Source organism: Myxocyprinus asiaticus, chromosome 38 (assembly GCF_019703515.2).
Source record: "Myxocyprinus asiaticus isolate MX2 ecotype Aquarium Trade chromosome 38, UBuf_Myxa_2, whole genome shotgun sequence".
Classification (NCBI taxonomy): Eukaryota; Metazoa; Chordata; class Actinopteri; order Cypriniformes; family Catostomidae; genus Myxocyprinus; species Myxocyprinus asiaticus.
Window position 1 is genome coordinate 31,290,549 of NC_059381.1, and position 21,888 is coordinate 31,312,436.

Genomic DNA, 21,888 nt, shown 5'->3' on the forward strand with positions numbered 1-21,888 from the left:
TGATTTTCTTATCAAAAATGCGTGTCTTATAGGGTTAATGAGAATTAAAAAATATATGTACCTTATATTTGTTGTGTCCATATTAGTCATTTTAAATACATAAATATTAAGATAAACATTAAAATTATAAATCAACATACTGTAGTTCGGCCTTGTTTTGGGTCAGAACGCAGCGCTCGCCCTGATTGGCCCGCGGAAAAGCATGTGACTGGGGAGTCACGCGCTTTCCAGGAACCCGTCAGGAAGAAGATAAACAAAACAAACCAGAGAGAGAGGAAGACGGCGTGGATAGAGAAGAAATGACATGAAGTTTTCCTAAAGACGAATAAACTCGCAGTCACTATCTTTTTTTTTTTTTAACTAGTATATGGCTGACTTAAAGGTGAGTTGTCTTTTTAACTATGCCAGCGCTGTGAAGTGTGTAAAGATATTTGTTTAAGGATGATAAAAACATTGTCTCTTCTAGTTAGCTCTCGGGCTACGTTTCGCTAGAAGAGGGGAGGGGGCGGAGGCCATAGTGTGAAAACAGCTCTTTAGTTCCTCTTTCAGCACTAACCTATTCTAAGCTATTTCTTACACAGACTGCGCGATTTTGGGGTCCCTATGCTTTAGGTGCCCACTTGTTTTAGCAGATTAATATGTTTTCCTGTTGTTGCTTAGCTGGCCAGTCACTGTTGCTGAGTAAGTGGAGCAGATGCTGGTCGCTAGCTTTCAATTACCTACCAAAACACTAACAGAAGAATGCTTACTTGCTGTTGAAACAATGATTAATTTACTGGACATAACGTTTTAGGCAGGAGCTTTATCGAACTGCTACAAAATCCATTGGTTGAACTTGGAAAATTCATTTTAAAGGAAGTTAAGGCGTTCGTAAAAGACAGTTTGAAGCAGCATAACCATGCATTTAAAGTATGAAGTGATATTATCAGCAATAAATTAGGCATATGTCACAGAAATGCACAGATGGTGCACTTGGACTGCTGATTGAAAGTTGTATTCACCCGTTTATCATAAACACAAACGAGTAAAGGTGTTATTGATATATCAGTCGAAGTGGTCAAGTGATTTAAGGCCTTATTGTAAAAATCTTTACTGATATATAATGACTTAACGGTGTCTGACTAGAATTAACCCCATCAATTCTAGAAGGATACACGCCCCCCATTACCACGATGCGAAGTGGGATACAAACATGGTAGTTTCTACTGTTTCCATTATGCTTATGGTACATCAACAACCATCCGAAGTGTTCGTAATAAGCGTGTTTCAATTATGCAGCAAAAGGAACTTTAACCTTTAAAATGAGATTTTCGTGTTTTTTTTTTAAATTAATCTCTGAGCCGTTTGATCGAGTCAGTTTACCGTAAGATATTGTCCGTTTGCACGTCGCAACATAAATAGTAAATAATTGAGTGTTTGTCAGTAATATAAAAGTTTACGAGGGAATAATGTTTTGCATTCCATCTGTTTACGTAACGTGGGGAGGCCTTCGATGTTGTTTGTTGCTTGTCGCTTCAACCGAACGCGGTTAGTTCATGCGAGAATTGTGCTTGATTGACAACAAGCGTGAGCAATCATTTCTACGCGGAGGCGGGCTATTAATTTGCATACAGTCAATCACAGAACGGAAAAGCGTGGGCGTTGGCGCAAAGTCGCAGCATGTTTGGTTGACTCGATTTGTTTTCGAAGGGGGCCATGTTGAGTTCGAGTGTTGTAAACTGTTAGTAGGTCAGATATGGTCTCGCCCATTTTTCACACGTTACTGTAATATTTAAAGTAGCATTCATTGTATTTATATAATATATTTTCTGCTGATATAGTTAATCCGAGAAGCTTCAGAAGTGTGCCTATTTAAGCAGTCGATACGTGATGTTTAGTAGGTCATTCTGTCTTCATGTAAACATTGCGGGGGTGGTCACCTACAGGAAGCAGAACATATTACACCTGGTAGCTTTAGGGCTTTGAGCTTGTTATACATTCGGGATTATTATGAATGCACATGTTGCTTGCTGCACACACGATCAGTGAAAGCACAATGAATGTAGAAAACAATATTATGACAGGAGCCTTGAATGGGAACTTGAATAGGCCTGTACTGATAGTGGATGCAGTGGATTTGACTGTCCTTGCTATAAACTCTATCTGATATTTGTCTAAGAAAAGTTCAAGGATTAACAGAAGACATGCACTTCCTGAATTATTTGCATTATAATAAGTAGCTAGCTAATCTTACCCTAGTTTGAATAAGTTTACAATTATGTGATGTAGCAAATTTAAAGGAATATTGCAGGTTCAATACAAGTTAAGATCAATTAAAAGCATATGTGGCATAATTTAGTTTTCCACAAAATGTATTTAGACTAGTACATCATTTATATATATATATATATATATATATATATATATAAGCTAGGTTCTTACAATGGAAGCGAATGGGGCTGTTTTAAAAGTATAGCCACAAGATGTAAACATTATATGTATTAACTTGAGTTTAGTGTGATAACATTGTGTGATGAAGAGGAGGGCGTGGCCGGCCGTAAGGTTGGACGCCCGGCACTGAATCATCCCAATCAGCCGGGAGAGGGATAAAGAGGAGACGGAGACGCCAGTAAGCACGAGAGAGAGAGGGAGATGCACAAACCTGTGTTTGTGTTGGTGTGGGTGTCTTTATGTTGAATGTGTCTGCTGAAAAGCAAGCTTTTTTTAAACACTGAAAAGTGTTAATTAAATGTCTGATGTGGATTGTTCACCTGGTCCCCGCTGCTGTCCTTCCTCCTTCCAGGGTTTTGGCACCAGTGTAACAGAAAGGTCTTTTGTTTTACAGTAAGGAGGTCGGGAAATGGATGAACAGTCAAAAAGACTTTTAATAAAACACAACATAAACACTGACGTGCGCACACACACACAGCTTCGGGCATCTCTCACTCTCGAACTGGCGTCTCTGGCTCCTCTTTATCCCTCTCCCGGCTGATTGGGATGATTCAGTGCCAAGCGTCCACACCTTCCTCCTCATCACACATTGTTTACTAACCTTATCTGTGTAAGGGTATATCCAGTGCATATTTGTTGACATGAAAACAAGGTAACCCTGTTGGATATAACTTTACACAGCTAAGGTTAGTAAGCAATTTTATCACACTAAAGTTGTGTTAAAATGTATAATGTTTACATCTAGTGGCTATATTTTTGAAACTATGTGTATTTTAGCATTTATGGACTGGCCCCATTTTTTTTTATTTTTTATTTATTTATTTATTTATTTTTTAATAAATGAGGGAGTCATAATAATTTTTTGTGGTAATCTACATTATGCTACAAATAGGGATGTCAAAGGTACCGGTAAAAAAAAGGCTCAAGATGGTGCTGAGTATGGCTGCTGCATTGCGAGCTCCGACTCAGTGTTGCAGTTTTTTTGTTTGTTTTGTCTACAATTCTTATGTTTTTTGTCTTGGATGTTGTCTGCCTTATTGTCTATGATAGACAAACACTTTTGGACATTGGTTCTGCAATAGCACACCGAAAACCGGACTTTAAATACCTCAATGCCGACCCGCTGTTTACAAACACGACAGCGGAGCCCTTTGTCTGGGCAGCCCGGCCGCGGAAATGCAGCTGGAAAAGGGGAAGGGGAGCCGGTGTTCTCATCAGACTAAAACGTTGTGCAAATCGACCCCCGCTACCCAGTATTCTACTGGCAAATGTTCAGTCTCTGGACAACGAGCTTTGCGAGCTGAGATTGCGGACTTTAACAAAGCCAATTTCAAGTCAATAGCACCAAAATACTACCAACACATCAGTTTCAACACACGACGGGACCGGTTTTTGGACCATTGCTACTCTCCCTTCCGGGATGGCTACAAATCCTTCCCCTGCCCACCATTTGGCAAATCGGACCACTCTTCCGTTCTGCTTCTGCCCGCTTACAGGCAGAAACTGAAACAGGAAGCACCCGCCCTCAGAACGATCCAGTGCTGGTCGGACCAATCAGATTCTATGCTACGAGACTGTTTTGATCACGTGGACTGGGAGATGTTCCGGTCCGCCTCTGATGACGACATCGAGGTATACGCTGATAGCATAACGTGTTGCATCAGCAAGTGCATAGAGGATGTTGTACCGATCAAAACAATACGGATCTACCCTAACCAGAAACCATGGATTAATAGCGATGTTTGTGCGGCACTTAATGCACAGACCTCCACTTTTAACTCTGGGAATGCGGAGGAGCATAAACAAGCCAGTTATGCCCTCCGCAAAACTATCAGAGCAGCCAAATGCTAATACAGGGACAAGACTGAAGGACAGTTCAACACCACCGACTCTAGAAGCATGTGGCAGAGAATTAATATCATCACAGACTTTAAAGGGAATAAAAACTCTGCCGTGAACACCGCTGCCTCTCTCCCGGATGAGCTTAATACTTTTTTATGCTCATTTTGAGGGAAATAACACCGCCCTCGCGGAGAGAGCTCTTGCGGCCGAAGCTACAGAGGTTAGTTCACTCTCCATCTCTGTAGCGGATGTAACCCGATCCTTCTGACGGGTGAATATCCGTAAAGCCGCGGGTCCAGACGGCATTCTGGGCTGCGTCACCAGAGCGTGTGCGAACCAACTGGCTGGTGTTTTTATGGACATTTTCAACCTTTCCCTCTCTTTGTCTGTAGTCCCCACATGCTTTAAAACGTCCACCATTGTGCCTGTACCAAAGCAATCCAAAATCACTTGCTTAAATGACTGGCGTCCTGTTGCTCTGACCCCCATCATCAGCAAATGCTTTGAGAGACTAATCAGAGATTACATCTGCTCTGTGCTGCCCACCTCACTGGACCCAATGCAGTTTGCATATCACATCAATCGCTCCACTGATGATGCCATTGCACCTACACTACACACTGATCTCTCCCACCTGGAAAAAAGGAACACATGTGAGAATGCTGTTTGTAGACTACAGCTCAGCATTCAACACCATAGTGCCCTCTCAGCATTCAACACCATAGTGACCTCCAGGCTCTGGGCTTAAACAGCTCACTGTGCAGCTGGATCCTGGACTTCCTGTCAAGCAGACGCCAGGTGGTTAGAATGGGCAGCAACATGTCCTCATCACTGACCCTCAACACTGGAGCCCCACAGGGCTGTGTTCTCAGCCCACTCCTGTATTCCCTGTACACACATGACTGTGTGGCAACACATAGCTCCAATGCCATCATTAAGTTTGCTGATGATACGACGGTGGTAGGTCTGATCACTGACAATGAAGAAACAGCCTACAGAGAGGAGGTGCACACTCTGACACGCTGGTGTCAGGAGCACAACCTCTCCCTCAACATTAGCAAGACCAAGGAGCTTGTGGTGGACTTCAGGAGAAAAGACAGAGAACACAGCCCCATCACCATCAATGGAGCACTGGTGGAGAGAGTCAGCAGCTTCAAGTTCCTCGGTGTCCACATCACTGAGGAACTCACATGGTCCATCCACACTGAGGCCGTTGTGAAGAAGGCTCACCAGCGCCTCTTCTTCCTGAGATGGCTGAGGAAGTTTGGAATGAACCACCACATCCTCACACGGTTCTACACCAGCACTGTAGAGAGCATCCTGACTGGCTGCATCACTGCCTTGTACGGCAACAGCACTGCCCTCAACCGCAAAGCCCTGCAAAGGGTGGTGCGAACTGCCAGACATCATCGGAGGTGAGCTTCCCTCCCTCCAGGACATATACACCAGGCGATGTGTGAAAAAAGCTCGGAGGATCATCAGAGACTCCAGCCACCCGAGCCATGGGCTGCTGTCACTGCTACCATCAGGCAGGCGGTATCGCAGCATCAGGACCCGCACTGGCCGACTCCATAACAGCTTATTCCTCCAAGCAATCAGAGTTTTGAACTCTTGATCTCTCACGATCAAAATACATCAGCACTGCACTTTATTAATCTTACACTGGACTGTCATAAATAATATTCTCTCTTAAAAACACACTGGCAACTGACTATCAACCGACAGCCTGAATGTCAACACAGCACAATACAACCTACTGTATATTTTATATATATACTATTTTTATTGTGTATATATACTATTCTCTTTTTGTGTATGTGTGTTCTGTATTGTGTGTATTGTATAATGTACATTTGTATATTATTATTTGTAAATTGTGTTGTGTAAATCTGATGTTTATTGTAAATTGGTGTATGTCTCATCACTGTCATGACTGCTGTGTTGTTCGGAACTGCACCCAAGACTTTCTCCCACTGTTGCACTTGTGTATATAGTTGAGTGACAATAAAGGGATTTGATATGATTTGAAAAATAAATTAAAACAATACCATTTTTATGCAGTACTGGTAGTACCAAGCACTGACTCAATTAGATACAGCACGTTGTCTGACTAACACACAATTGCATCCAAATGCTCACATTCAAATTTGACGTGAGCATTTCACGTGTCCTAGGATGATTATTAAACCACGAAAAGCTGCAATCTTAGTATGCATGAGCTGCATGCTTTAAAGTGAATGTGTGAAGCCGACCGCACATACTCACACTGGAAACTCCACAGACAATACGAATTTTTATTTTTGTTGTATGAGATGACAAAGTACAGCACCAATCCATTGTGAAGCGCGCATCACATGTAGACTATACATGATATTTACACCGATCAGCCACATCATTAAAACCACCTGCCTAATATAGTGTAGGTCCCCCTTGTTTCGCCAAAACAGCGCAGACCCACATCTCGGAATAGCATTCTGAGATTCTGTTCTTCTCACCACAATTGTACAGATCGGAGTTACTGTAGACTTTGTCAGTTCGAACAAGTCTGGCCATTATCTGTTGACCTCTCTCATCAACAAGGCATTTCCATCCACAGAATTGCAGCTCACTGGATGTTTTTTTGTTTTTTGCACCATTCGGAGTAAATTCTAGAAACTTGTGCGTGAAAATCCCAGGAGATCAGCAGTTACATAAATACTGAAACCAGCCCATCTGACACCAACAATCATCCATGCAATTATCTAATCAGCCAATCATGTGGCAGCAGTGCATAAGATATGGGTCAGGAGCTTCAGTTAATGTTCACATCAACCATCAGAATGGGGAAAAATGTGATCTCAATGATTTGGACCATGGCATGATAGTTGGTGCCAGACGGGCTAGTTTGAGTATTTCTGTAAATGTTGATATCCTGGGATTTTCACACACAACAGTCTCTAGAATTTACTCCGAATGGTGCCAAAAACAAAAAACATCCAGTGAGGGGCAGTTGTGTGGATGTAAATGCCTTGTTGATGACAGAGGTCAACAGAGAATGGCCAGACTGGTTCAAACTGACAAAGTCTACGGTAACTCAGATAACCACTCTGTACAATTGGCGCTGTTTTGTCGGTATGAGGGGGACCTAAACAATATTAGTCAGGTGGTTTTAATATTGTGGCTGATCGGTGTATATGATTAAATCACAGCATTTGAGCTTTGATGATGGGCCATGTAGTGAACTGCTTATCTGGAGGCATTAAGCTTCAGTCAAAAAATTTGTCAAAATAAAAGCGAGATGCCTGAAATTGCGACAGGAATATATTACAACTGTATAATAAAATGTAATATTCACTGTAGTAGTAGTAGTAGTAATAATAACTAAAATGATTAATAAATAATATTAATAATAAAAATTAAGCAATATATCACTAGCAAGACTGCTGTTTTACTGAATAAAAGTTTGCTAAAAATAGTTTTCATTTGTTAAACATTTTAGGAATTAATTTGATTAGACACCATTTCGATAATGAAATTAATTAAACTTTAAAACATGGATTTCTGAGAAGGAACAAAAAGGAAAACGCAGGATTTAGGGAAAAATAAAACTGATTTCATTAGGTCTCTACTTAAAAACACTGAAGCAGTAAATACTTAATTGAGAAACACTTGAAGGGTCAAATTCCTCTGACCCACTTGAAGGGTCAGAGGAATTTGTTTTTATTTACATTGAAATGTAACTTTTTAAATAGGCTAAAAGAGTCTGTCCAATATCACATTACAATATTATCAGATTTTTGCTGTGGGATTGAAATAAGTTTCGAGAACCATTAAATTTAATTGGTATTGGTATACCGATTACCGTGCAATGGACTTCCGGTGGTAAAGAATTTCCCCTCGCAGATTTCACGTTGAGTTCAAGTTAGGGGAACTTTCACAGGCGAATTTGCCACGTTGACCAATAGGAAGTTGCTTGGTTTGGCAGTGACCTCTGTGTGGGCAGTGCTTTGTACACAGCTACACTGAATATTCACAATGGACAATGATTTAATTTTAGCGGTGAGTTTCTTTAAAACTTCAGTCACGCAGAGTTTAAATTGCAGCATTAAAAAGAGGCTGCTTGGCAATTAGTGTTTTGCTGCTTTCGCACCAACTCAACATCCGCCAAAACCATCTTTGTCTGCAGAATTTCGCTGCGCAAAGGTTAATGTGACCACGCCTTAAGGCTTGAATATCTCAGCTACCTATTGTTAAATGAAGGTGTGTGTTTTCAAAAAGGATCATTAGGTTACACCAATTATCCACAACCTTATTTTTATAATTTCAGTTGTCATTTAGTGAGAGATAATTTGCATCTGTGCAGGCAGCGAGTTGTTATTTCAACAAAAGAAATGTGCAGTGTAGTCTCTGCATTTAAAGCCTGGACTGCAGAATGCAAGCTTGTTTGGAATTAGCTCAGACTGTCCTGTTAAGATGCTGCAGCACTGTCAAACAGTTTTGGAAACAGGGCTTGGAGCTTATAAGCTATGTCTAAACTGCAGCCTTAGTTAAACATGAAATAAGCACTCTTCTGTCTTCGTTCATACTTCCTGTGTATTAGCCACAGTGTGTCTGTAGTGTTAGCGCAAATGCCACCAATTTGATCACAGCACGCCTACGCTTAAGATTCTTCAGCTTGTGCATAACAAACGGGTGGCCTCCAAGTGCACACTGCAAAAAAATGAATGTGTGGCTAGTTAACAGAAATGAGAGGCAATACATTTGAATTAATATGTAGGCTTTTATGTGGAGAAAGTTGGATGATCACTAGTAAAAATTTTGCATAGGTTTAGTCAAGTACGATTCTTTTTTGTTATTATCAATTAAAGCCCCACGGTTTCTGTCTTTGGCAGTTTAATCAGCCGTTGCGTGACTGACTGATGAAATATCTGAATATGTTTTTCAACAAAATAAAACAAGATGTACATCCTTAGTCTGGTTTGCGTGTAAGGGGCAATTCAGTTTGCTTTGGGTGACCTGCTGTATCTCTGAGCTGTTTGGAAGAGTCATCACATGACTGGGAGGAGGAAGAGACATGGACTCTCTATATTAGCAAACCTGCCATAATATATACACCTGTTGTGATAACTTATCTCAGCAGTGCTGCAATTAGAGGAGGAGAATAGGGAGATGCCTCTACCCAACATACTTATGTCTGAAAGACAATAGAGCACAACAGTACCCACCCAATTTTTCAGCCATCTGGGTTCTGGAAGAATTTTCCCCATTCATTTCTCCCATAGAATTTTGAATAAAATCCTTCATAAAAGAGTTGTGAGCCTTAAACCAAACCAACCAGCTCTGTGGTGAATCACAGTATCACAAACTTTATTTTGAGGTAAAAAATATTTGACAATCGGACATAAAGACAAAGATACAAGATTGTGTACTTACTGTCTTTCATGAGGGCACAAACTACGATCACATAAAGCATTGCGAATGATGTCATTGAATAGAAAACGATGGGAATATATAAAACAATTGATTTTAGGTTGTTTATTATAAGTATAGAATCAGTATATTTAAGTTTATTGCAAAATATGCTGATATGTACAAATATATAAGTAGTTTAAGGGTGTAGGGAGACCGACTGGATTACGTCATTCACAGTGCATCGTGGGAGTAGGCGGTCGCTCGAGGCATGTTTTGCAGGTTTCGTTGGCCACGATTCACTGTTTGGTGTATGTTTGCTGTACCATGGGTAATGTAGTTGTTTACAATTTCGCTATTAAACACGATTTTTAAACAATGAAGTTGAGATAAAGCAGACGGATGGCTTCAAAGGAAGCATATACCATGGATGAACAACCTCGTAGCTCAGAGTAGGTCTGTCTTTAAAGGTTTATAAGTTATTGTTGAAATCCAATTTGTCTATGGGATAAATGAATGGGTTTTTTACTTCGGTAACCAGACTGTTGTGCTCTATAACTCTGAAGTGATTAATCTTCACATGTAACTTATTTACAAATACACATTTTGATTAACGAGCCTGAGAATTTCTATGCTTTTAGTATCACAGTGGATGATGCAAGCTGTGAATATACAGAAAGACAGACAGACAACAGAAAAAAAGATGAATAGACTGTGACATTGATATTCATGTGTAGCAAACAAGCAAGCATTGTCCTGATGAATGCAAGTCAACATGATTTGGAAATAATAGATCAATACATCACAAGAATCATGATCATAGATTTTGAAATAATTCTTTTGCATGCTGAAAAATCCATGTACACAAAACAGCAAAGAAAATAAGAGGTTATGTCACACATTTTCCCATTTCTATCATATAAAACTGTCATCAAATATATTCTTTTGTGGAACTCAAAGGAAGATGTTAGGAATGTTAGGGACTGACAGCCTCAGTCACTGTTTGTTTTAATTTTATGGAAAATATGCAGTGAAAGTGAGTGGTGACTGGAAACAACCAGAACATTCTAGCAACTGCCAAATAGCATTCAGAACACTTTAGGAACCGCATAGCAATGTCCTGGCAGCAATACACAAAACCTCAACATCTGCAACTTTTGCACAGGCAAGCATCACTCGCATTCTTCAGAAAACACACAAATATCGTTATGGTTCGTAAGCTATCAGTGAGTAAGTAGTAGAAGAGAAGTGTGCTAAAGGGAAATGTTTTTCTGTGTTTTCTTCTCACTTTCTGTCTGTGGGCTGTATGCAAACCCTGCCATGCACAAAGCCAAAGGGTGATAAGACGCTTATTTGACTTGCTCAGTGCACCAGGAGGAAATGATGTCATCAAGCACAAGACAGGCAGACTTGTTTTGCTCTGTGTTGAAGCTGGCCAGCGCAAGCCTCACATGCTCCAGCATATTTCTGTTAATTTGTTATGCAAAGTGTGTCCAGCGATTCGGGTCTCGCCGGCTATGGCTGTCTGTCAGTCAAGGGGAAAGGGGGCTGCCGAGGTTGTTTAAAAATAGCCCCAGTGTTCGACGCTCTTGCATTATTGCCGCCCATCAAACTGATCCAATTTAGAGCTCCCTTCTCTTCCTCTATGGATTTCAGACAACTTTTTCGACCATGGGTGGATCTTTTCGGGCCTTTCCGGAAAAACTCCACTATTTCTGCGGATGTTTGATGATGCAAAACAGCATTGATGTCTATGAGATGAACCTGTCTGTGATTGCTCCAATGGCAGCAAACAGTTGTTTTTGACAGCTGTTTCCTCATTGTTTCATAGTCTGTGCCAGTTTGCAGCTTGTAAGTGACATTTTGTTTACAGAGAGCTAGTTTACCAGACTGCGCAGGCGTTGTCCGCTGTTTTGTATGCTGATGTTTGTGCAGATAATATGTGTTATTGTAACATTTCTATTAGCTAACCTCTCTTTCCCCTCTGTTCTGTCTTCTTTTCACATACAACCATCAACAGAGGAGGATAACCCAGCCATAGTTAAATGTGCTGCTGAAGCCTCCATATTGAAAACAAAAACTCTTTTTTTTTTTTAATACTTAAAATCCATTATCTGCCAGAGATTGATGTAAGAACCAGGGTGCTGAGACAGGAGAGGAGGCAAAAAAGATTCCGTCAAGGAACTGAAGATCTGTTCTTGGCAATGCCTCAGGTATGCGCCCTGTCACTCAAATTTGGCTGCCCATTGAGTTATATTGCGAAATAGGTGTAGGTGATTTCTGGTACAACTTCTGTTGTGTTCCTCTTACAGCCCAGCATAAGCGCAATGGACCCTCCCTTTGGGGATGCCTTTCAAAATTGCTCTTTTGCTGACCAGGCACTGACCAGCACAGACATGTTGGCCAACAGCTCTGACCCAGACTTCATGTATGAACTGGTGAGTTCATACCACAACATTACTGTTGGGCTGTATTCAAACTTAAATTCTTTTCACACTATGCTTAACCCTGGTCTGACGTCTTTTTAAACCCCAGATTAAGGCCACTTTAAAACCTGAGTTAGACAATATTTCACTCTTATAATTTAGCATTTCACAATTGTCTTGTTAGGGAATGTTATTTACCTCATTAATATGCAAAGAAAAACATTAACCCGGGTTAGTAATTAATCCTGGGTAGTCAGGTTTCGAGATTTCACTCTGTACATTTATGAACCCTGGGTAAAAGTATGAACAGTCAGTACATGTACATGCTCAGTTATAGCTGTTTAGCCAGAAACAGAGCACTTGTATTAAAATGAATGGGAGAAATTGGAACGCCATATATTGTGGGTGTAGAAAAGGAAGTTCCGCCTTACAGTTATAAGAGCCAGTCACCTTTTAGATACAGACATTGCCTGTCAGTTAACTTGAGAATGTGCATGTGCATTAGCTGGACCAGCCTGAAAAATAGCATTTTTAGCAAGATCTAATTTCAAAAAGCACAATTTATGATATCAATGTTTTCAGATTAAACTGCTGATTTTAAATATGTTCTTTGATCGTAATCTTGACTAACCATTTTAGAGATTTCAGTCTTTCCCCATTCAAGTAGAAAGGAGCTGCACTTTTATGCCACTTGTAAACACTAGAAAATAGCTGCTCAGAAGCCTTACCAAAATGGATGCCGATTGGACTGACTTGCCTTGAAAGGGACTTTGTCCAAGGCCAGTTGTATCCAATTAATGTGTATACATGCAGGACTAAGCTGAACTATAATCGTATTATCTAGGTCTGTTAGTCTCACGTAAAAATCGGACTGGCTATTTAGCAAAAATCGGACCATTTCAGTCAGACTAAAGCATTTACGTAACATTTTGAAAAGAAGACTTATTGTTTTAGTGTGACTGAAATTGAATTTTCATTTAAAAATACTGAGTGTCAAATGTGGGACAAGATAGCGCAAGATTAAAAATGACACTGTTAAAACTTTCAGTAGTTTCTCTAGTCTGCTACTGTTTATAAAAGGAGTGATCTTTTTAATTGTTCACAGGACAGGGATATGATTTGTCGCCAGAGCCCTAGAGGAGACATTTTCACAGTAGGGGACTGCAAAGACATGGACAGCATGGATCATCTACCGGAGCTGGCAGATAACGACCCAGCCTATAGCTCAAACTTTGAGCAGTGGGACACATACTGGGAAGACTTGACCAAGTACACTCACCTCACCAGTTGTGATATCTGGGGCACCAAGGAAGTAGATTTCCTGGGCCTTGATGACTTCTCCAGCCCTTATCAGGATGAGGAGGTGATAGGACGGACACCCACCCTGGCCCAACTCAACAGTGAGGACTCGCAGCCTGTTTGCGAAACTCTTTACCATCCAGATTTGTTGGTGGGTCAAAAGCAGCTTTTGCTTCCACCTCCTAACGTGGCCAAGAAGAGCAACAGACTCACCACCTCCACAACCAGCGCCTCATTGAGTCGCAACCCTCTGCCGGACTTTGCGGAGGGATCCCAGAAAGCCACCTGGCCTGTTCCCTCCAGTACTGATACAATGGCCAAGGCCCAGTTGCAGGGGCCTACCAAAGCCCCACCTGGGCTGAACAACATGGATTATGTACGCAAAGCCAAGGTTCGGATCAGCGTACCACGCAAACCTTTGGTGGAGAGCTCTATCCGGAAGGTTAGTGTTTCTGCAAGCTCCCCTCTAGTCCAGGAGCATGAGTCAACTGCTTCACTGGTCAGTGAGGACCCGGTTGCCACCACTAACACCACATCTTCTGTCAGCCCCCTGGCTTGCGAAAAGAGAGTGGAGACCCCTAAACGAGAGGTATCCGCTGGCCCTGAGGTAGGGTCACTGAGAGCAGTGCCACACGAATTACAGTTTCCTGCAGCTGCCGGCAGTGAAACCTTGCTCACCGTGAGTGCCCTTGGAGCCGACACTTCTGCCGCTGACAAAAAGAAGGAGGAAGAGCACAACTATTCGTTGTTCTTAACCAGGGCTAAGCTGGCAGCGAAAGCAACTGCTGACATGGAAGAGGAGGAAGAGGAGGAAGATGAAGGGGAAGATGAGGAAGAAGAGGAGGTGGCACTGGACCTTGATGATGAAGACCATGATGAAGGGTTCAGCAGTGAACATGAGCTCTCCGAAAATGATGAGGACGAGGACGAGGAGGATGAGGACTATGAGGGTGACAAAGAAGATTATGTTAGCGATGCATTCTCCGAGCCAGGTGCAAAACTACATATTTCAATCTTTTTCAATTTTTTCTTGATGTTGTTATCAACAAATGCTTATAATGGTAAAAACTAGAGATGCAGCAACATGTATACTAATATCTTTATATGTCTGATACTTATTCAAGTACTGGTAGCTTTGAAAAACTTTCTGATACCAAGCTACATCCGTACCTAAATTTCATAAACACTGCCACACTAAATGCTAGGGTATGTTTTGCTTTTCTGTGCTTTTTACGTGCTTTTCCGTGTGATACATGGTTGAGCACTTTCAAAGTGTACTCATGACCACGAGCCTGTATGGACACCTTCAGCGCATACACAATTTGACTGCTTTGTGATACTTCTTAGCACAATCAACTCCAAGTGCATGCAAGGTTACACAAACATGTAACCGCTGACATGCTGACAGTCTTTAGAAATTTACACTACGTGTACTAGGTGTGGGATGGAACAGTAATTGGAAAACCGAAGCATACTTTAGCCTTAAGACACCTCAGCAGCAGAAGACAAACTGTCAGTGTTTTGGAGGTACACAATTTAGTGCCACCAAGCAAGTGCAAAGCGTAAATGGAGTGCACTCAGGCTTAGATCTAAGCAAATACATCATGTGCATTCTCTTAGAATGCCATTGCTGTCAAGTAGTGTTTGCAAATTTTATTAATTTCAGCAAATCAGTTCATATAGAAGTTATTTGAAGCAGTTAAAATAACATAAGCTCTTACGCTTGTTATACGTAAAAGAAATTAGGACAAATTATTGTGACAATCACACAACAAGCAACTGGACTTAAAGGGTTCTTCAGAATTTGAGCAGTGCTATAGTTCAAATGATTTAAGATTTATTGTTTCAAAAAGAGCTATTATATAATGTAAGGATATTTGTAATGTTATTAATGAAAGTTATTATAAAGTGACATAGTTTATAGTGAAAAATAAATGTAGTTTATTTTTCAAAACATTGACAAAACTAATTTCAAATTCAAAAGGTTCCAAATCTCCACCTTTTTGTCAACTTTTAATTATTTTTTTAGATAGCCAGCTCAGTTTGAATCAAGCGTGAATCAAAAACGGAAGTAATCCGGAAGTGTTGCAAAATGTTTGTTTGCAAACATTGTAATCTAATTTACGTAGTTATATGTTATTGCTTGGCTATAATTCCTATATTCAATGTTGGAGTTAATCACTGATGAATATAACACACTTTAAATCATTAGGCTTGCTGTACTGTACCTGAAAGTTGTGGTGTTTCTAAAAATAATGGTCACGGAAAGTACCGAAACAGAAGTATCAGTACTTGTTCTCAGTCTTATAAAGTTGTTTTAGCATCCATCCCTGGTAAAAACCTTCATGTCTGTTGCCCACAAATGTATTTGTTAAGCTACTTGTATCTAGACCAAGCTTGTGACTGATTATGGTTGAATTAAGAATTTGATAGATTTTAAAAATGATTTAGTTATGCTATCAGTGCAGGTTAAGGACAGTTCATATATTTTTGTTACTTCCTTCATCTCATTCCTGTCCACTTGTTCAAGCAGGATGTGATGCTGATATGGTTGAAGATGTCAAAGGCCTTACTCCTGGGATTTCCAGGAAGAGGGGTAAGCGCCGATACTTTTGGGAGTACAGTGAGCAGCTCATCCCATCCAAACAAGAGCGCATGCTCAAACCCTCCGAGTGGGACAGAGACACTCTGCCCAGCAACATGTACCAAAACAATGGGCTGCACCATGGTGAGACGTGCTGTCTTTATCATAGGTTCCCTCTTAACATTTATGGAGACTTGTTGTATGTTGTCATCATTGGAAACGATCAATTATTCACAATTTCACCTACAATAATAGTAGCCATTCGGTTTATTAGTCATAGCAGGGATCTCTATAAGATAATGAGTTTAAAATATAAGTTTTTCTAGCTGAAAGATCCCATAGAATCAAAACTGAACTTTTGGGACTTTTAGTCAATTACTGCTTTTATTGTGTCCTTTACTTCTGAATTAAGAGATGCTGATTGACAGAACCTACCTATCCTAGCAATTATATTGAACATATTTCTACTTACAGCAAGTCTTTTTGACTCCTCTTAAACCTGATGTTTAACGACAATATTTGAATGACAGGAAAATACACATTAAAGAAATCGCGTCGGACGGATGTGGAAGATCTTACTCCAAACCCACGAAAGCTGCTCCAGATTGGCAATGAACTTCGGAAGCTCAATAAAGTCATCAGTGACCTGACACCTGTAAGTGAGCTGCCATTAACTGCTCGTCCTCGCTCTCGAAAGGAGAAGAACAAGCTTGCATCCAGGTAAAACCGTATCTTCATTACTTCTTGGTTGAACCACATTCATTTCTCAAACTCAACACCCCATAGTCTGGACATGGGAGTTGGCTCTTTTGACTTAGGGCAGTGTACTGAGGCACCGTGTGGGGTACCAGAGCCACATCTTGGCACCAGAATATAATAGAAACCTGTAGCCCTGTAGTGGCGAGTTTTGCATGGGTGACGCATTTCACAATTTTAATCTAGAAATTGCACACTGCACCTTCTAAACTTCTTGCCATTATCATTACCATTAAATCCTTGCAACATGTATCTGAGATCTTTGGTTTCTTATCACAAAAATTATATCTATTCTTGTTGGACGAAACAAGACAATTTGATAGCTTTATCAATGTAGTTTAAAATGTTCCTGTTGCAGAAGTATGTAGTAAAAAAAAACACACTTCCTGATTCTTCTGTATGCTTTTCTCCTCCAGGGCCTGCAGACTGAAGAAGAAAGCTCAGTATGAGGCCAACAAAGTCAAGTTATGGGGACTTGGCACTGAATACGGTACATTGTTTCGAAATGGAATAAAAAAAAACTTCAGATAGTATGTTGCAGATAGTCTCGTCCTGAGCTGACGTAAACTACTTTATGAGTCTTTAAAACAGCACCATTATTGTTGCATTGTTAGCTAATCAAATGTCTATAGATACCAAAAAAAAGGCACTAATGGGATTTTCTTAATTTTCAGATCGATTGCTGTTTGTGATTAATGCAATCAAAGAGGAAATAGTCAGCAGAGTTCAGGATATCTCGCATGATAAAGAAACAAGCATGACCGAGAAGCTGGACAAACTTATTGAGGAAACCCTAGGTAAGAAAATCTTCTTGAGTTCATAATAAAAAAATGCCTACATGAATTTAAAGAGCACCATTTTTTTTTCTTCTGTTTTTCATCATTCTTTCATGGGGGCAACCTTGCAGTGTTGTAGTACTCGAGACCGGACTCTGTTTCAAGACAATATATTTTTGTCTTGATGTTGTCATGGACTCGGTCTTGACTCGAACAATTGTAGAATCTGAATTTTCCCCGAGACCCTTAAAAAAATAATCCAATAAACCGATTCCACTATTTCTCTGACTGACAATATTAGCAGCCTTTATGTGTTTCTCGTATTTCTGTCAGCTGTGTAGAGTCAGAACTTGGGATGCACGATTCATGAATGAATCATTCTTTTGAGTCAGTTCTTTTCAGTGAATTGGCCAGACGGGTTAGTCCGATTAGTTCACTTAGTAAAACTAAATTGGAATATGAGATGAAACAGAGCACTGGTTGAAATGGATATTTACCTACAATCATTTAAAACAAAAGGCTACCTTTGAGAGCTGTGTCATGTGAAGCCGCCTGTCCACACTGTTTTTCAGGTGTTTTCCTATGTAAACATGTGCTGGACGGACATCTTTGACCGCTGCGCTGTGTTCAGTCTGGTTCAGTCTTTCAGAAATGCTTTAGCCAATAGTAACATGAATGCTACACATAATGAAGAAAATATAAAAAATTTCAGATGTCAGAATTGAATGGTTTGGTATTGTTTTTGCAAAAAAAAAAAAAAAAAACTTGAGGTTTCTGTTCGTCCCCTGAGATGAAACCCTGCAGGCGAAGGAAAGCAGAAATGCTTACTTATAATGAATTGAAAATTCACTATTTCACTATTTTTTTGGTGCCAGCTGTAACTGCTGATCTTCTGGGATTTTCATGCACAACAGTCTCTAGAATTTACTCTGAATGGTGCCAAAAACAAAAAACATCCAGTGAGTGGCAGTTCTGTGGACAGAAATGCCTCGTTGATGAGAGAGGTCAACAGAGAATGGCCAGACTGGTTCGAACTGACAAAGTCTACAGTAACTCAGATAACCACTCTGTACAATTGTGGTGAGAAGAATATCATGAGATGCGTTTCTTGGTGCTGTTTTGGTGGCACGAGGGGGACCTACACAATATTAGGCAAGTGGTTTTAATGTTGCGGCTGATTGGTGTATTTTGTGCATGAGATTAAATTTGTGAAGCGAGTACAGAACTGCCTTACATGTCCTCAGAACAGAGCTGTGCACAAACAAAATCTTTTTCTGTGGCGCTGGAGATTCAGTAGAGGTGGAGCCAAACAGACATATTTTGACCAAGAAAAAGCATTTTGTTGTTAAATTCAAACGTAATCCCTTTATTATCAAGCATTTTATTGCCATATTAAATGCATCGTGCGCTTGCAAAGTGAAAAAAATGAGTTTGTTATCCAGAGTCGACACTGTGCAATATAGGGCCAAACCACTATATGTAACACTTAACAGAGAAACAGCAGTGTAACAACTGTTTACTATAACATTTAAAAAAAACAACAACTAATAACTAATATGAAAACTAAAAACTAATGGCTTCTCAATTGTTTTGTTCTTGCAGTGCAGCCACCAGTGGCTGGCCAGACTTCAGACTTCGTGAATCAGATCCTGGAGAACACTGGCAAAGGGGATCCCACCGGAGGACTGGTGGGGTTGCGTGTGCCCACATCGAAGGTGTAGAGCCAAGCTGGCAGGCACCTCGGAGCACACACAAAGCCATCTGCGCCATTCTTGTCCCACACTGTAACGGCCCAACTCTCTGCATGTCCATTTCACTTGGAGACGAATCCTCACATGTAAAGTGAATACATGCATACGATACCCGCTCGATTGTGCATACGTATGTATATATTCACCTCTTGGAATGGAAATGAAACTAGTAGTTAACCTTTGCACTCAGTAGTCTGTTTCCTATCATGTGTGCATGTGGCTGGTATCTCCATCAACAGGCCGACATGTTGCAAATGTAAAAGCCAATATACCACATACCTCCTAAAAATGAGATAGAAAACAAGCAAAATGATGAGCACCAGTTCTTGCTGTAGCCCTTTTCCTCTTGCGTCCAGCTAAATTTGTCAAATTCCCTTAAAAGTGGTAATTCACCCATCAGTTGTGTGAACTATCCCTTTTAGGGTTGTAGAAAGCAGAGGTGAACTCTGCAAACAAACTACGGAGGTATTCGGTCCTTTGATTTAGAGGTCAAAAAGGTGTAAATGCAGACTTTGAGTTGTTGAATGCGGCATATATGATTTCACCCTAGTTCGGCCTAGTTTTTACACTTATTAAATTCTCAACTGAGGACAGAAGAGTCCAGGTGGAATTCCTGTTAGGCTTTGCTTTTCCTACTATTGTAGGAATTTTGAGGATCAATCTAAATAGACCTTTACTCACCAACCATAACAATAGCAAGGCAAATACAGAATCACACGAATATCAATGTTTAACCGAGAACAGCTCGTATTTACTGACGTTCAGTGTATATAAGTAGGACAAGAATGCGTCAAGAGAGTACTAGGTGTGGAAATAGGCCTTGGGGGCCCTTTTCCATAGTCTTTTGATTGTCCAAGGGTGGAGAGAGAAAGAGAGAGAGCTTTTTCTGTTTTCTTTGACTTGAGCAGATGGTCAGTTCAATCCCATATTGTAAATAGACAGAGTTGTTATTATTATCCACTGATGAAACCATAAGAAACCTTTTCCTTTATAAGCTTGGTTGAAGTGCCCTCACATCAAATCACCCTTGATGTTGTTTTGCAAATTCTCAATTGAAGGGGCTTAAAAGTTGATTCCCAGATTGGGTTCTGTTTATATTTGTACTTTATAAAAGTAAGATTCATTGTGCCTTGTTATTGTGGAGTTAATAAAACTCAATCGAGAGCTAAAGGACCATTTTGCAGAAGACAAGACGTCGAGTCATTACAGGGGAAAGTTGCACTTGTGGGTTTGTAATGTATTTCAGCTCTATAAAGATACTCTGAATGTACATAGGAACATGAAAAATATAGATGTATGCCACAGAGTCTGTGCTTTGTATCATAAGATGGCTCTGAAAAATATTTACTTTGGTTTTTCGGTACTTCATTTAAGATGCGACGGGGTTGGCCGTGTCGTAATATAAGAAATATTCACATGTAAAATACGAAGAAAAAAAGAAAGAAACAAGATTTGCACACTATTTTTTGATTGTTTTGTTTTTGTACCAAAGACACATGCAACTTTAAAATGGCAACTAGCCAGTCTAAGTAAGGTTTTGCACAGCTTACCTGACACCGTATTGAATGTAGGACAAATGGTAGGGTCAGGAATTTTTACCCAACTGTGAAATTTGCTTGGGTCCAATTCTCTACAGAAAGAAGCATTCATTTGCATCCTTGTAGAATTTTGTACTGTTCTTATGTTCTCAAATATCTTGCTTTGAAAAAAATGGTACCTAGTTAGTTCCAGCAGTTCAGTTCCCCTCCCTCGAAGAAAGAAAATTAGCTATTAAGTTAAAGGAGATGCTTATATTTTGCCCATATAAGACATGATCAGAAAAACAAAAGGTTTACCATTCTTTAAATAGTTCAATTTGTAGAGGAGAATGAATATACAAAAATGATGCGAAATTAAGTCCTTGTCTTGTTTCTAGTTTGTACACACACTAATTCACGCACAGAATATTAAGATATGCCACGTTTTTGAAATATGTTTCTCAGCATAAAATATTTCTATGCTGTATCTTCTTACCCTTGGGTATTCTTGAAAATGTTATATTCCATATATTTTTGTAGAGATTGCCTTTATCTTTCCATTCTGCGTTGCCCGTACAAATAAGAAAATTCTGAAGTTTTTGTGGTCACTTACCCTGAAAAGAAAAATCTTTGTTGTTTAAAGAGGCATTGTCAGTTAAAATTCTCATCCAAAAAAGATTTAATATGAAAATTAAATACAGTTATAACCCCAAACTGCAAAGTCAAGAGTAAACATCTGGAAGGGATAGCTTTACCTTACCAACATATTTTATGGCTGTTGCGACTTTGTTCTGAAAAAGCTCCTCCTGGTGCAATTGTATAGTTTGCTAAAGGCGTGTTAAAGTGACGTTATTCTTGATCTGGAAGTTTGTTGTTTCAATATCATCTTTGATCAAAGTAGGGAGGACATTTTTTCCTTTAACATCAAAAGAATTTTGTAAAGATATTTTTTGGTAGCATAGTAAAGATTATATATACCGTCCAATGTGTTGTTTATTCAGTTTTTTTGTTTGTTTGTAGATAGTTTTGTTTTAGATTTATTCTAAATGTTGAATATATATATGAATATAATATATATATATATATATATGTGTGTGTGTGTGTGTGTGTGTGTGTGTG

At 39.9% G+C, this 21,888-nt stretch overlaps 1 protein-coding gene across 4 annotated transcripts; it reads left to right on the forward strand.

Annotated features, from left to right (window-relative positions):
• Nucleotides 1–260: 260 nt before the first annotated feature.
• Nucleotides 261–21,882, forward strand: LOC127428831 (CREB3 regulatory factor-like). Of its 4 annotated transcripts, none has more exons than XM_051677457.1 (9): nucleotides 261–382; nucleotides 11,782–11,873; nucleotides 11,973–12,098; nucleotides 13,192–14,377; nucleotides 15,919–16,113; nucleotides 16,500–16,689; nucleotides 17,142–17,215; nucleotides 17,400–17,522; nucleotides 19,104–21,882. In XM_051677457.1, exons 2-9 carry the CDS (start codon nucleotides 11,865–11,867, stop codon nucleotides 19,220–19,222), a joined length of 2,022 nt encoding a protein of 673 aa, XP_051533417.1. In that variant the 5' UTR covers nucleotides 261–382; nucleotides 11,782–11,864; the 3' UTR covers nucleotides 19,223–21,882. The 4 variants fall into 4 exon arrangements, with proteins under 4 accessions (XP_051533417.1, XP_051533415.1, XP_051533416.1 ...); XM_051677455.1 differs by having other exon boundaries at nucleotides 265–382; nucleotides 11,681–11,873; XM_051677456.1 differs by having other exon boundaries at nucleotides 271–382; nucleotides 11,758–11,873.
• The last annotated feature ends 6 nt before the right edge of the window (nucleotides 21,883–21,888 follow it).

Bases quoted from the DNA above. Each gene is read 5' to 3' on its own strand.
- LOC127428831 (XM_051677457.1), top strand. The intron at 12,099-13,191 runs GTGAGTTCATAC...AATTGTTCACAG, and splicing joins CAGACTTCATGTATGAACTG to GACAGGGATATGATTTGTCG. The intron at 17,216-17,399 runs GTACATTGTTTC...CTTAATTTTCAG, and splicing joins GGGACTTGGCACTGAATACG to ATCGATTGCTGTTTGTGATT.